The 15,782-nt window shown below is 49.0% G+C and overlaps 1 protein-coding gene across 4 annotated transcripts in view; it reads left to right on the forward strand.

The window, feature by feature from the left end:
* Window positions 1–576: 576 nt before the first annotated feature.
* The window catches only part of HK1 (hexokinase 1), a 32,102-nt gene continuing 16,896 nt past the window's right edge, over window positions 577–15,782 (forward strand). For 2 of the 4 annotated variants that reach the window (XM_015866387.2, XM_015866385.2), the window contains exons 1-3: window positions 577–599; window positions 11,545–11,707; window positions 14,524–14,672. In XM_015866387.2, the coding sequence (XP_015721873.2) occupies window positions 11,566–11,707; window positions 14,524–14,672 (291 nt within the window). In that variant the 5' untranslated portion in view covers window positions 577–599; window positions 11,545–11,565. Of the gene's footprint in view, window positions 600–6,065; window positions 6,220–11,544; window positions 11,708–14,523; window positions 14,673–15,782 lie in introns of those variants that run through there. The other 2 variants (XM_015866388.1, XM_015866386.1) reach the window with 1 other exon arrangement.

The following is a 15,782-nucleotide window of genomic DNA, read 5'->3' on the forward strand; positions in this document are numbered from 1 at the left end:
TGAGGGCAGGTGATAGAAACTCTGAGGGGATTTTCTGGGTCTTGAATGCTGACTGGTAGCTGCAGACTGTGTTGTTGCCATTACTTAGCCAAAATCTGGCTATAGATAAAAATGGTCATTAATGTGTTTGTTTGCATTGATGTTAAATGTTAGAGCTGAACTGACTGTAACCCTGATGGCAGACAGGTGCCCTGAGCAAGCTCTGCCTTGTTTGGATCCATACAAAGGCCAACATTTTGCCCACATATTCCCCATTTCCACCATTATTCTGAGGTACACTTGTTGTCCATTGCCTATATGCTCCCATATCCCCTGGTTCTTTGAGCAGTGCAAACCATGGGTTTGTACCTGCTGTACACCAGCCATTGGATGGGCTTGGAACAGAGCACCTGACTGCAAGGCATGCATAAGTCTGTGTGTTGTTCATGGGCATCCTGAGGCTGGAGGGAGATAGGAAAACCTACAGTTCTGCCTCCTTTCTTGTTGACAGCCCCCTGTGATGACCATGTGACATGGCAAGAGGTGCTCTCGCTATGGCCGTGCGGAAGGAGCCCAGTGCCCTGGATGTGTCTGGCTACTGCTGCTCCCCGCTGTGCAAAGTAAGTCATTGCCTCACATCCCTTCCCAGCTGAAGGGGGGTAGGTGTCACTGATGTGATGCTGGAGAAAGCTTATTATCATGTGTGTTTTAACCTGGCCTGGAGTAGCACTCTCTTGCACTGGGTGTTCTGGAACAGGACTATGACCCTGAAGTCTCTATAGTTAATGCCTGCACCACTGTGGGTTTGAAACCAGTGATGCAAATTGATTTTCATTAGCATGAAGTGGTGGCTTGAGGAGAAACGTATACATTTGCTCTTAGGTTGGGCTGAGAGATAGTAGTGCCTTGTTTGGAACCAGTTATTGCTGGACAACCAAAAGAGGGGTGGATCTCATACTTCTTTCTGTACGGTACAAGCATTTCATTAGGGTTTTAATGCTGGTGGAGAGAAGATGCACATAAAAGCCTTGTTGGGACAGTGCTGTTTCTTTTGATATTCTGTTAACGTTAGAGATTAAGTAGTGTATCAGGAGCCTGCATTTGTGCTCATTTCAATTTGCTGCTGTGAAGGGATCTTTACAAAATGAAACACATACTTCACCTCAGGAAGGTCAGGAAAGGCAATTAATTGACTTTAGGTTCATCACCATAGGAGTACAGCACTTTTACTGCCCTGCAAAGTGAGTTTGCAGAAATACTTCTATGTGTATTTGTGTGCACGCCCATGGTTTGCAACAATGACTTACACTAGAAGAAGCAGTTCCTCAGTGCCACAATTTTCCTGATCCATCCCTGATGGATTCACCACAGCTCCCTGGTTGAGCCAGCAAACTAGGGCAGGTATTGCATTCCTTTGGGCACATTTCCTTCTATCTCCCCAATTTTCTTTGGCACGGGGGAGAGAGAAGTTGTACACAACATAGAAAAGAAGAAAGATGAGTTTGGATTATACCTCCAGTTTTAGTGTGTAAGGAAAGAGCGAAGAGAGTGGATTTGCATGTGAAATGCTCAGGGAAGTGAGCAGTCTGGACCCATATTGGGAAATGACCATGAGCTGGAAAATCTGTCTAATTTATCATAACTACAGAACTCAGCACCTTGTATGGACAGGGGCACTGTGTTCTATGTTGTCTGGTTACTTACTTAGACCATGTGCTTCCTTGGCTGGGTGAGGACAGAACAGCTGCTGGGGGTGAGGATGGACAGCAGCTGATGCCTGCACCTCCCAGAGCTGCCACTGAGCTGCACACGTAGCCATGCTTCTCTGGGGCATGATGCCTGCAATCATCCTTTAAGCATATTGCAGCACTGATTTCACTTTCTCCTGTGAGGAAGGGAAAACCTTTGGTGTCGTAGTTTCCTGGCTTGTCTGTCAGCCCCAAAGGGAGAAGGGCCTTTTCCTGCAGTGGGTCCCCTCACTGCTCTGGGGGTGCCTGGGGCACAAGGGGATGGTGCTGCCCTTCTGTGGGTGCTCTATGGTGGAGCTGGTGGCACTCCTACTGCAAGGAGGGTGTCTGCCCTGGGGCAGTATTTGGGGTTTCAAGTTCCTTTGTAAACATTACAAAACACCAGAGAATTGGAGATTTAGATGATGGATATTTGTATAAACATTGGGTGATGACGCACCTGAGTTTGGGCTTTGATCTTGGAGATGCTTGTTTGTAGATAAATTCCTACCTGTCCTCAGCCAGCAGGGGATGCTGGGGCACCAAGGTGCTGCTGGGCTGTTTCTCCTGCCTCCAGTGACGTGATCCTTGTTGAAACATCACAAAAACGAACACTAAAATGCTTAAAATTGTTAGAAACTTTGTCCTACAGCTGCAAAGAAATCACTGTTGTGCAGCACAGGAACTAGGCATTAAGTGTTGTGACAGTGTGACTCTGGGGAGCTGTGGGTGCTCCATCCCTGGAGGTGCCCAGTGCAATGGATGAGGCTGTGGGCAGCCTGAGCTGCTGGGGGGCAGCCAGCCCATGGCAGGGGTTGGAGCTGGGTGGGCTTTGAGGTCCCTTCCAACACAAGCCAGTCTGGTATTTTTCCCCTGAGGTCCTTCTGTCACGGGTGAAGGTGGCTGTCTGCTCTCTCCTCTCCTGCTCAAACAGGGCCTGCTGGTCCCTCTTGGCTCAGAGCCTTAACTATGTTTTGGTGCAGGTGGAACCCGTCGCTATTTCTTGGCTGGAGCGGTTGGCTCGGTGAGGCCTGCTGAGCCTGTTCTGGCCCTTCCTTAAGGTGCTGGCTCCAGGCTTCCCAGGGAAGCACTCAAATCTGGGAAACACACTGTACCTGGAGCATAAAACCACGACACCCTTACACCCACTTATGAAGTGTGTTTGCTCTGTCCACATGTGGCATGGCTTTTTCCATGCATGCAATGAGCTCCCCTCGAGGCGCTTTAGCTAACTGTGTTAACAGGGAAAAAAAACAAGGTAAAACACCATGACTGGTGGCGGCAGTGCCTGCTTGCTGTACCTCCTAGCAAGGTCAAGTTGCATCATGGATTTAACCTCACTCAGCTGAGTTTCTTATCGAATTGATAGCTGTGCTGCTTGCAGGTTTTGTTTGTTGCTTCTGCACCAGGTCCATCAAAATGCACGGTGAGTTCTTTTGTACATGTATTGTCCTACTGAGGAATGGTAACTTGGAAAGCTATTGCAAAATCCTTGTTATTCAGCCAGGCTGCTGTGAGCTGGAAATTAGTGTTTCTTAGTGATGGTGCTTTCTCTCACACTGCTGTAAATATTGTGAAGGGGAAATGCCTTGCAGGTAAATGTGGGTTGATTGAGTACCTACAACAAGCAAACAACAGGCAACTCAATAAACACAACTACAACTTGATTGTTTTCATGACAAGAGAAAGAAGAATTTAGCTACTGAGTGCATCAAAAGTATGCAATGGGTGTGACTGATTACGAAATCCCTCCCCATCCTGGAGGATTTAAATCTGAACATGGACTAATATAGAACAGTAAGTATTCAATGAAGAAATAGGTAAGGAAGGGAAAACAAGCAGAGAACTGCCCAGGAGAGCTGGTGCACTGAGTGACTTCAGACAGCACTGCTAGACCTGGGCAATGAGATTAGAGCACAACTGAAATAGCTGCAAGTCATCAGGTGTCTGCTGAGCCTCTGGTCATTTGTCTCACGGCACATTGGGCTGCAAAAATAGCCTGCGGGATGCCTGGCGGCACCCATTAGGTGCTGCTAATTAATTGGCTGTTGAATGGGCCTCTTGCAGTAAAGCAGAAGGAGAGCACAGGGCTGTGTGGTGGGGAGGTGTAGGAGGCTGGTGGAGGCCCTGGCACACAGGGCTGCTGCAGGTGCTGCGTGGCTCCTGTGGGGTACCCAGCAGCAGCACCTGCGTATCAGGCTGTGCAGAGGGCTGCCATGCATGTAGGCATGCTGAGCTGCCCTTCTAGCTGCCAGGTGGGAGGAAAGCTCCTTCATCCAGCAGCGCTTGCAGCATGAAATGTGGTCACACGCTGTAAGGAGCAGTGTGGAGATACAGAATGTTCAAACAGAGCATTTGCTTTGCTTCTGATGGGCTGTTAATTTTTCTCTAACATCTTCTGGGGTGTAGAGTTCTTGCTGAGTTCACACTCAGCAACTGAAGGCAATCCAAAGCCACCTGCTGCTTAAACATATAGTTTACTGTGTTCTGGGGTTTGTAGTATGTATGCGTTTCATTGTCACTATGCAGAACTCAGAGATCTTTAGAGTAGCGATGTTTTGAATTTATTTATTGCTTATGGTAAACATGAAACAGCTGCACCTGGTGAGTGTTGAAATATACTCCGGTACAAATGGTCAGCTGAGGCAAAAGCCATCCTAATGATTTGTGAAAGCTGTGATTTCAATTCACTTTGGAGTCAGAATTTTGGCAGGTGAAGAAATTAAACAACTTCTCCTTCTGGTCATTCAGACCGCTGTTACTCACAGCCAGTTTGGGTACTGTGGGCTGCTTGGTGTGAGCTGGCTGGTTTAAGTTCCTTGTGGGGGAATCTCTGCGTCCCAGTTAACCCCAGAGCCTCAGGTGTTGTGCTCCCAGTTGGGAAGGGGTTGGTGCTGTATTTCCAGTTTGAGCCATGCATGTTGGCAGAGGGGCTTCAGCCCTTTCTGAAACAACTCACCCTTACTTCAGCTGGCATGTTTAATAGAGACAGATTTGGGCTGCAGCGCACATGGGGAAAGGGCTGCTAATCCAGCTTGGTCTTTTCTTTCTGGCAAAGGAAATGAAAAAAGGACTGGCTCTGTCATACTTAGTGCCAGTAAAGCTAAGGAGGGTCCAGTTACCTTCCTGTGTATTTATAGCCAGTGAACAACAGGAGTTCAGAGAGTGAGCTGAGCTGAGAGGCCAAGGTTAGGAGATGACAGACAGACTGAAAGCAGGAGCAGGCCCAGGCTGAGAATTAAGGTACTTTCTAACCAGCAGCAGAGAGGCCCAGCAGAGAGCTACACCCGAGTGAGCTGGAGGGGGCTGAGGGGGGTATCACTGGGCATAGCTGGAAGCTGCTGCCCTGCTCCAGGCTACTGTGTCTTTAGGCACCCGCAGCTCATGCTGGGAGTGTGGTGTGATCACTTGTTGGCTCACCAAAACCAAGCACTGCATACAGAACAGCAGAACACTTGATGAGAATCTCAGGGAAAGAGCTGAAGCCAACTTGCTGAGGTGGAGGAAATCCTGCCTGCCCTGCTGCAGTGTCTGGGGCTGTGCAGAGGAGGATGGCTGCCAAAGAACTTGTGGCGTTCACCAATGTGGCCATTTAATTGCAGTAGCACTGAAAAGGAAGCCGGAAACTCGAGAACCAGGTTTTTTATCACTTGGACTTCGGCAGACAATGCCTATGCAAATCATGCCTCCAAGCATCAGCGCTGTATGCATGGCTGTGCATTCCTGTCCTGGGGAAGAATAGGGTGTGGGTGCAACACGTGTCACCTCGGCATCTGCCTTCGTCCTTCTGCTCCCAGGGGAAGCTTCGTCCTTGCTGACGTGGATGTGGGCTTTGCATTGGCTGGCACGTTCTTTGGGGTGATGATGGGGACCTCAGCGACAGAAAGGTGGCAGCACGCTTTGGGAGGGGGGTTCCCATTCTGTTCAGTAGCGCTGGTGTGGGGATGGCACTGGTGAAAGAAGGACTGACATGATGTCCAGGGGTCAGGGCTGTGTCCTGCTCGTTCTGTGACAGAATGAGGGGATGCTCGGAGCCCCAGCATCGGTGTGTAGCGGGGTCCGTTCCCACCGCTGTTTTCTCAGATGCTTCTGAATGGAGCGGCTCTTCTGAAAACAGCCGCAGCGCAGAATTTCCGAAGTTTTTGTTTGTTTGCATTTTGCTTTTCCCGTTCCACAGTAATGCAAGCCCCAGCAGCCTGCATTGTCCTTCCTATTGCTGGAAACGACCATTTCTGCAGCGCTCTTCCCCCTCCTCGTTCGCGCTGCTCCTTCCCCCCGCAGGGCCGAGGGCTCCGTGCCGCACGAGCTCCGGGAGCGGGCGGGGCCGGGGCGGCAGCAGAGGAGGAGGAGGACGAGGAGGAGGAGGAGGAGTGGAGGAAGGGGAGGCGCCGCGGCCATCCCGGGGCGCCGCATCGCTGCGTGCGCGGAGCCGCCCGCTGCAGCCGGCAGGATGATCGCCGCCCAGCTCCTGGCCTACTACTTCACCGAGCTCAAGGAGGACCAGGTCAAAAAGGTAGGGTTCAGCCTCGAGGAGGACGGGCTGCACCCCCGCAGCAGCCCAAGTAGCTGCTTTTTTTTTTTTTTTTTTTTTTTTTTTCCCTAAATCATTTATTTTGCTTTGTCCCCGTGGCCACCCCCCGCTATGGGCGGCACAGCCGTGAGCCTCACCCAGCCCGAGCAAGGCACGACCGGGGTGTCGTGGTGCTGATGGGGATGGGTGTAAGGGCCGCTCCGGGCACCGGCATCCTTGAGCAGGGGCTGCTCCTCTCCTGGCCACCGTGGGCATCCATCGTTCAGCAGTCGCTTGCAGATCCTTTTTGACTTACATCTCTTCTGAATGTATAGGCGGCGATGCTTGGAAGGGAGAAGTTGCTCTGTGGGTATTTTTGTTTCTCCTCCTGCATTAAGCGGCATGGTTGGCTTAGCCCTGTGGTGTGATGCACAGCACGGGGTAGGTACAAACATGGCAGGGAGGTCCTGGCCGAGCACCCTGCAGGGCTGGGGGAGCTGGGAGCCCAGGGCTGGGGCTGTGGGGATGCAAATCAGGAAAATAATTGCAAATGTCACCAGGCCCCACTGTGCTGCCGGGCTGACGTCACGGAGCGGAGGCTTCCCTTCCCTTCCCTTTCTGCCACCTCCTCCAGCGCTGCTACGTGACCCACTCGGCATGGCCTAGTGCCTGCCAAAGCCATCCATCCCTACAGTACTTTGGGGAATCCCATCCATCCCTACAGTACTTTGGGGAATCCTTGGCCATGGCATCGGCAGGGCTGCTCCGTGGGGTTCACCCTGCAGGAGGGGACACCTCCTTGCTTGGGCCCCTGCCTGTGCCCGGGGGGGCTGCCCTACCCACCCTGCTTGCCCTGCCTGCCTGCGGCCCCTTCCTCCCTTGCATCAACCCCCCACCTCCTTCTGCTGTTTGCTTTTTGGCTCTTCCGTTCTGCAGCACTCGTGGGGAGCTGGAAGGCCTTCAGCCCCCGCAGTAGCAGCTCCTTGCTCCCAAGGGCTTTTCTTTCCCTTTCCCACAGGAGTTGTGCACTCTGCAGCTGGTGCTGGGCTTGCATGCCTGGGTGAGGCCTCTCCTGCCTGGCTGTGCTGTTATATTTAGCAACCCCTGATAAGCATAGGGTTGCATGCTGCGGTGCTGCGTGGGGAAGGCCGAGAGAGGGGGTATGTAGGCCTCCGTGGTGCTCCCTGGGGTTATTTGTTGCAGGCTGGTTTGGCACCATGAGCTGCTGTTGGCTGATGGCATGGCAAATCATTTGGCTGGGGAGCTGTGAGGCATTCTTAGGTTTGAAAACTAAAATGAAATGCAGTGGGAGAAAAGCAGGCTGCCCATTCCAGAGGACTTCAGACATCTGCTCCTGTCTACATCACTTAGGGCAGGTTTTGAGCCCCCTCACTTGGATGTCCATAGGGAGTGTCTCTGTGCTGCTCAGCCCCTGTGTGATCCCCAGGCTGGTTCCAGGTTCTTTGCATGCCCTCAGCTTCTGTGTTGCTGGATGTTAGGCACTCTCTTACATTTGAGAGGAATTTTGGCCCCACCTTGCAGGTTTTGGAGCATTGTACTGGGCGAGTCATGGCAGGCAGGAGGAGCAAGGCAGTGTGTACAGTGCTGAAGGACACACAAAGCCATAAATCCTTGCACTTGCACATGAGCCTGCTGCGCAGAAGCAAGCAGGTGACATGCAATGCAATGTACTACCCAAATAGAGTGGTTTGACTGAGTAGCATCCTGCCCTTAGAGTGCTTTGGTCCCAGCAGGTTTGTGCCTGCTGAGCTGGCTCTGGAGTGGGGAGCACAAGGTGTTGCCTGATTGCCCTGTCAGGGGAACAATGCCTTTTCATGGTGTTGCCTGACACGAGAAGAAAAATAAATATTTTGAGAGTAACACCAAGGTTATTAACCTCGAAAAGAACATGATCGAACAGGGCATAAAATGTAGGTATCGAGAAAACCCCTGGAGCTCTGTCCCTTTGTGTAAAGGCTTTTCAGAAACCAATCCGATAAACTGTAAGGTTGGGATGGCCGAGCTGCCTGTTGTAACGTGCTGCAGCTTGTGGTGAATCTTCCCGATGCTGAAGATTACAGATCTGCAGGAAGGTGTTGGCATGGGGAAGGGCTTTACACGAAGGCTGTGCTGGTACAAAAGGTGTTAATGATTTCTGAAGTTATGGGAGTGCCCTGCTCTAGGATGCTTCTGGCACTGTCTGGGTCATTGGCTGTGTGTTTCATAGAGTCATGGAGCCACAGAATGGTTTGGGTTGGAAGGAACCTCAAAGCCCACCCAGCCCCAACCCCTGCCATGGGCTGGCTGCCTCCCTGCAGCTCAGGCTGGCCAGGGCCCCATGCATGGCACTGTGTACCTCCAGAGATGGGACTCCCACAGCTCTGGGCAGCAGTGACAGCACCTCACCACCCTTTGAGTGATGAATTTCCTTCTAACATCTAACCTAAATCTCAGGTCTTTTAGTTACAGCCTTTCCCCCCTTGTCCTATCACTATCAGTCCATGTAAAAGGTTGTTCCACTTCTTGCTTCTAAGTTCCTTCCAGAGACTGCTATCAGGTGTCCATGGAGCCTTCCTTCTCTGCAGTATGTGAAGATGGGCCCTCAGTGCTGCCTGTTTCATTACCCACTCATGACAGTCCACACCTTCCCATGTTGCTCCTGCAATATTCTGAATTTCAAACAGCCCTTTTCCCCCAGTACAAAGAGTCTTTCTTGTGTGACCAAAAAAAATTACCTGTGTGTGGATTGGATGATGAAATCCTATTAAAAAAAAAATGCAACTGAAAAAAACGCAAACATTTGCAAGTTCTGTCTGGCTATTAAAAAACATACAATAATAATAATAATAATAATAATAATAATAATAATAATAATAATAATAATAATAATAATAATAATAATAATAATAATAATAATAATAATAATAATAATAATAATAATAAAGGAAATAAGAAAAGTGATGGAGCTCCTGGAGGCTTGCACAGCAGCACCTAGGGAGGATGCCCATCCTGGAGGCAGGTACATAAAGCAGTGTTTTCTGCTCCTTGCTGTGTGCACTGTGTGCTATTTCGTTTGGATAAGGCTGGGATTTGCTCTCTGATCAGCTTTAGCCACGGACAGAGTGAGGTGTTATTAAACATCCCTCCCATAATCCAGCCCCCATCTCCCCGCCCAGTTATTCACTGCTGTTTGCTGGGGGTTTTCCCTCAGAGGAGTGCTGCTTTTCACTCCGACTGTCCTGCTGAGATGACTAACCTTTTTCTTGCCTAGGAGAGAACAGCTATTTTTTCCCCCTCAACTAATACACAGGAGCTATTTTGTTTTGAAACGTGATTCTGTCCTCGCCTCCCCTCCTCCCTGCCCCATGAGTCTCAGCGGTGAAGATGGCCTCAGTGTGATGCTCCCAGCACCATGAGGCCGATGGCTCTCACTGGCTTTTCAAGGGGAAACCAGAGCCCTGCCTCCCATTTACCCCACTGCAGGAAGGCAGCTCTAGGAGTGTAGGCTTGCACAGTCCTGACTATGCAAACACCAAAAGCTGCACTCCCAGCTGGGCAAGGTGGAGCTCAGGGCCTCAGCCCTGTTTTCAGAAGGACGGTGCAGTGTTGTAAGGGGGTATTTTCATGGTGTGATGCATTAGCGTAGCTGTCACTGGGGGATTTGGGTGCTGGGGCCTCTGAGTGGCAGTGTGGGCTGCTGACAGCCATGATAGCTCCAGTCCCCTCCCTCCTTTAAAAGGGAATAACCTCGGGCTCTGACATCACTGCCGAGCAGGCTCTGCTAAAAAAAGCTCTGGCAGCATTTACAGTGGCAGAGAAAGACCTTCCTGCAGCCCGGAACCAGCCTCAGCACCCGTCTGTCTGCATGCTGCTTAGTGATGCAGAGGGTCTGCTCTGCCTGGGTTTGCAGCCCCACATTTCAGCCCCCAGCCCTGCTGTTCAGACCCTGCTGGTGCCATCTGTGCCCCTTTTCTTGGCTGCACGAGTGCCGCTCACTGGAGCACATCTGGTTTGGAGTGATACACTATCTGGTACTGCAGAAGTGCTTTTTGCAGAGCAATCCAAGTGGCACCGGGTTTATGACCAGCTTAGGGTCTAATCACATTTTGACTGTCTGCGTTTCCTTCATGTCTGGCGTCATCCATCATTTCCTGTATCAAAGTCCCAGGTTTATGGAGTGTTTACATACACACACTTTTCAAGGGGTCTTTCCTTGTTGCTCCTGCTGAGATGTAACATCAGCATGGAGACGAATGCTCTTGAGTCTTCCACAGCAGCAGAGGAGATACAGAGGCATGGCTTTGGATCAGGTTGTTCTTCCAGTTTTGCTGAGGACAGAAAACATGAGCAGGGATTTATTTCCTCAATTCTGCTAGGCTATGAGCAAAAGCAATCTCAAAGGTGTGGATTTGGTTTGAACCTTTTGTGCATTATTTGTAGAATCAAGTTTCTAAGGCAGATAATAAATGAAAGCATGAATAGACTGGCAGCTGAGATGTATGGAGTGGGACATACGTTTGGCAAGAACTTACTAGGCTGAATTGTACTTCTGAGGTGCAAAACATCTCTTACTTTTCCTGGTGCTGAAGATGGGTGTAACGTTATGGAAAGTGATGTCACTGGGAATGTGGAAACATCTCCTTTTTCCAGGGTGATGAAGTTCCTGTCCTGGGAAGCCAGAAGGGAGAAGTCAACTGCTTTTAATTTAATATTTCATGTTCATGATGAAGACTCAACCTGCCCACAGCGAAGTTCTGCCTCTCCCCAGCCTCTGGCTGAGATGGTTCTGCAGCAGGATAGGAAAGGTGCTCTGGTACTCGGGAATCATTTCTCAGCTATTAACATAGTGCTGAAATTGCTGCAGCGGGTTCTTTGCAATGGAAGATTTCAACACAAGGACACCTTGGTGGGTTGCAGCATCTGCCCATGTAGCACAGGGTGCCACAAGAGAAATGTTTAGCTTTGGTTTTTCAGCTTGTGGATAGTCAGAAGAGATGAGAGGTAGTGGAAGGCCGGCAGTAGAGGTGTGAGGCTGTGGGTAAGCTTTTTTTTTGTGGAAAGGAGAATGCAGAGTGATGTGGGGCTGGGCCTTGCCTTGGGAAGGCAGCAGGATGGGTTGGCTTCAGCTTATGTAAGTCATGGCACTCGTACTGCTTCCTTGGTTTTGTATCAAAAGACAGTGAAGTGCTCAACTGTCTTGCTGGCTTGGGCAGAGCACTAGTGCTAGTGACTATCCTTATATTTTCCTTGTAATTCAGGAATAGTACATGGTATAACTCTGCTTGAGCGCTTTGGGATATCCATGCTTGTGTTCATCTCTCTCCGCAGATTGATAAATACCTTTACGCCATGCGGCTCTCCGATGAAACTCTGATAGACATCATGGCTCGCTTCCGGAGAGAAATGAAGAACGGCCTCTCCAGAGATTTCAACCCAACAGCTACAGTGAAAATGCTCCCTACCTTTGTGAGGTCCATTCCTGATGGCTCAGGTAAGGATCTGAGAATTTTCTCTATTGAAGATGGTGTGCTTCATGAGAGACCTGTTAGAAATGGTCCAAAGCACTACTGAGAGCAGTAGCTGGAATTGTGTGGCAGGTGGAAGTCTTTGATAGCTCTGCTGTTGTGTTTCTGCCACCTTGTGCTTTTTTAATTTCAATGCAATTTTCTGTTGAAAAAATAAAGATAGAACTAGCCCAATTCCTGCGTCTCCCTTAATTTAGCGCTGCTAGCTGTTATGTTGCAATGTTGTGTTGAAATTTGCAGCCTCTTGAGAAAGGCAGCCATGAAGATGCTGCATGTAGCTGGGTCATGGGCAGGGCTGACTCTGAGGGACTGCAGGAGAGGCAACTACATGCAAGTGCTGCTATAGTTTTGCAGATTGTTTCACGGCATGGACTGGGGATGTGATGTGACACGAGGAAAGGGTCTGTGCCTGGTCCCTCCTGCTCCTCTGACTCTGGCATCTTTGTGGTATGAAGTGTAGATTCAATGCTGCTAGTTGAGTTTCTTTTCTTGAAACAGTCCGAGAGAATACTGTCACTTAGCATACAAAAGCTTTAGGTTTTCTTCAGAGCAGTTCTATCTTTTTAATGCGGAAGGATAGCTCTTAACAAATGTTATCTTGCTATGAGCCTGGCTGGAAATCAGCAGCACTGATCTGTCAGTTTGCTGCCAGGGAAGCTGTTTTTGAAGTGCAGGATTTGTTTGAAGTATGTACTGAGGTGCATTTAGGCTTGAAATAGGGCCATCTGGCCCAGTGTTGATTTTTCATTTATTTATTGAAGGTAATGGTTTACATTCAAGAAATGATACCCTGTTACAATAAAGCTTATTCAGGTATTTGGCTTAATGAGATGCTTGCGGTAAATGTTTCCTTCCAGTCTTGTCCCGATGAAGGTGAGGGACTGAATTTGTGATGCAGACCCCAATAGGAGAACTGCGTGTGCAATTTGGTTGAGTTCACATTTTCAGTGATGTCTTCAGTGGTGCAAAGCAATATTCAAAGCCTCAGTATTCAGAAACGGGCAAGCAGGCACTGCACAGACTGTATCTCAGCAAACTCTGAGTTTTCCCATGTTTTAGGCAATGTGAAGAGAAGGCTGCATTGTAGTGCAGTGCAATTCTGAGGGCAGGTAGGAGTCACGGGCTCCCACTGTCTTTTTATTACATGTTCTAAAAGCAGGCTGTTGCTCTTTGTAATTTTTCTTATGGTGGAGTTTTGTTTGCCATAGTAGACCACAGTATTGCGAAACCATAAAGGTTTCTGCAGTGTGTTTGCCTCTTTTGGCTGTTGGAGGGCTTTGCTGAGCAGAGCAGGGCTCCTGGGGTGTGTGGGGCAATGAGGAGGAGCTGTGAGACTTGAGGAGTTGTGGTCTGATGTTGGAGAGTTATCTCAGAGGTGAATCCGAGTCTGCTAATCCTCATGGTACATTGCATGCCCTGTGTTTTGGCAACAGTGTGGAGTCATAAGGCTCTGAGAGCAGAGCCGAGGTTTGGAGTGACACGGCACATCAGTAGATACTGATCTTCCCAGCTGCTAGAGCTCTTTCCATGTAGAATTTAGTTAGAAGTGGAGAAATGATGATGTTGGGAATGGCCTTCCAATAGGCACAGAATAAAGTTGGACAGCCTTAGGTGCAAGCCTATAGAGTGCCATGGGATGGAACTGGCAATATGGAAGATAGCTGGGGGATGCAGCTCATCCCACTTGCAGTTCGGAGTACTTCTGGCACTGTCAAAAAGTACAAGCCAGTAAAAAAACAAAGGTGAGAAAGCACTGCGTGCTTGTTATGCTTCCCTCTGAGCAGCGTGGGTAAGCCAGGGATGCAGTGTACACATGCAGGTGCTTGCAAGTAACCTCAGTGATTAGCTGCAGGCTGGGCACACATGGCTGTTTGTTAAGGCGTGCTGGCTGCTTCCCCAGATGCTATCTTTTCACAGACTTCAGTGATGGCTGTCTTTGTTTGCTCCCTCTTTGATAAGACAAGATAGCAGGACCGGTTCAGTCGGATGTATTTGCTTTGCTCTCCAGGGGCTACTGACAGTGTCATTTCCCAGATAGCTAGAACTCGGTCATGTATTTGGCTTCAGACCTCTGAAATCCTTCCCAGTGCAGAGGGCAGGGGGATGGTGGCACCCTCACTTCTGCCCTGGCTCCTGGCGAGGTGCTTAGGAACTCTGTGCAAGGGATTGCAGGTTCTGAGTAACTCCTGCAGCAGCACTAGGCTCCACGTGGTGTTTCAGGTTGTTGTTTCTCTGACTTTTGTAATCTGACTGCAGATTGCAGTGCATCTCCGCTTCTAGAGGTGAAATAAGTGGCTCCTGCTTAACTACATTTCCCTGTAATCTGTTGATTTCAGAGCAGAGCACAAACCAGCCACTATTCGCTGCTACTTGCCAAAGCGACACAGGCTTGCTTACAACTCGAGGCGGCTCATCAGTGCTCTGGCATCCTTTCATTTCCTCTTCTTTTTCCAACATCTTTTCAGATTTCTCCTGAGATCCTTGTTCTGCCAGCTTAGTCATGAGATCTGGATACAAACTGCCTGCTCTTGGTTCATTCTTTCTGGATAAGCCCTCACTGCAGTTACCCATGCATCAATGGCAGCCGTCCTTGCCTTTGCACCATTTTTATCTTCAGCTGGAGGGAACTGAGCTGATGCTTTGCGTGGATGCCCTACAGCTTAAGACTCGCTTGCCATAAGCACTGTGCATTTCTCTGTGCATTATAATTAATAGAGCTTATTTTTTCCCAAGTGCCTGTTGCGTGCAGCTTTTAATCACCCATGTCTTGTTTTCCATGTAGAGAAAGGAGATTTCATCGCTCTGGATCTCGGTGGTTCTTACTTTCGAATTCTGCGAGTGAAAGTATCGCATGAAAAAAAGCAGACAGTACAAATGGAAACTGAAATTTATAATACACCTGAAGATATCATTCATGGTAGTGGGACACGGGTAAGTGCCTCTTCCTTATCACTATTCCCTATAGATTTGCTGCTTTCACCCTGTGCTTTTTGGAAAAGAGCATGAGAATGACGGCAGCATCTTAGCAGTTCCACCTATGGAACACATGGATGCCCTACAGCTCTTTGTCAATACCGAGAATAAATAAGCTGTAGTTAGTAACAGAGCATTTGTGCCTGATACTGCTCTACTGTCATTGCGTGGGAGACTTTTGGCTGAATTAAGGAGAAAATTGTCCCAGAAATAAGAATTCCAACATTTGTAGTAAACTTAACTTCTGGAGATAGGAATGGAGAGCAGGAAGATGACTTAGGATTGTAGGCAAATGACAAAACCAACCCTGAAACTGTAACACAGTTGAGACTGGATGGAGGAGCGAGAGGGACACTAAGGAGAAGCTGGGAGAAGAGATGTCAGCAAAGCATTCTTTCCTGGGCTTTGTTGTGTTTGTGTTTTGGTTTTTAAATATCCCAAGGTCGTTCAGCTGTTGGGAGCCAGCAGCGTAGAGTTCTCTCATGGCTTTTTAACTGGGAGGGGGAGCAAGAATGGCTTCCAGTGACTCATAGTGGGCAGTCTTCCTGGTATTTAAGTAATAGGAAAAAGAGGGGTGACCATCACAGTAATTGCATCCAGGTTGGAATTGTCTCGTGACAGTATGTGACCATGACTGAAATGCTTGTTGTGAGACTTGACAGGAAAACATGGAAGATGCCTGGGAGGCACAGAGGCAGGAGATGATTTGGTACTTACGAGTGTTGCATGTGGCTGAGGTTTGTGAGATCTCTGAGCCAGATTAGTGGACTACTTGGACTGAAATGCCTGCGCAGGGTAGGCTATGAATATGCTTTTTAGCAGACTGTGTCATTAACTTTGGTGAGTTATACTCTTTAAGCCTAATATGTAATCACCCTATTGAAGGGATTGCAGTTTATGGCTTCATGCCTTGCTGGCAGCACAGTTTGTTTTGATATTTCCTACTTCATTGCATTTGAAGTTCTACTTTTCCCCATCTGTCAGGTGCAGCCTGACTGCTTTGACAGTTGGAGACAGTTCCCCATCAAAGTCAAGGGCAAAACCCTCACTGACTCCTTCAATGTAATA

This window comes from Coturnix japonica, chromosome 6 (genome assembly GCF_001577835.2).
Source record: "Coturnix japonica isolate 7356 chromosome 6, Coturnix japonica 2.1, whole genome shotgun sequence".
NCBI classification, from domain to species: domain Eukaryota; kingdom Metazoa; phylum Chordata; class Aves; order Galliformes; family Phasianidae; genus Coturnix; species Coturnix japonica.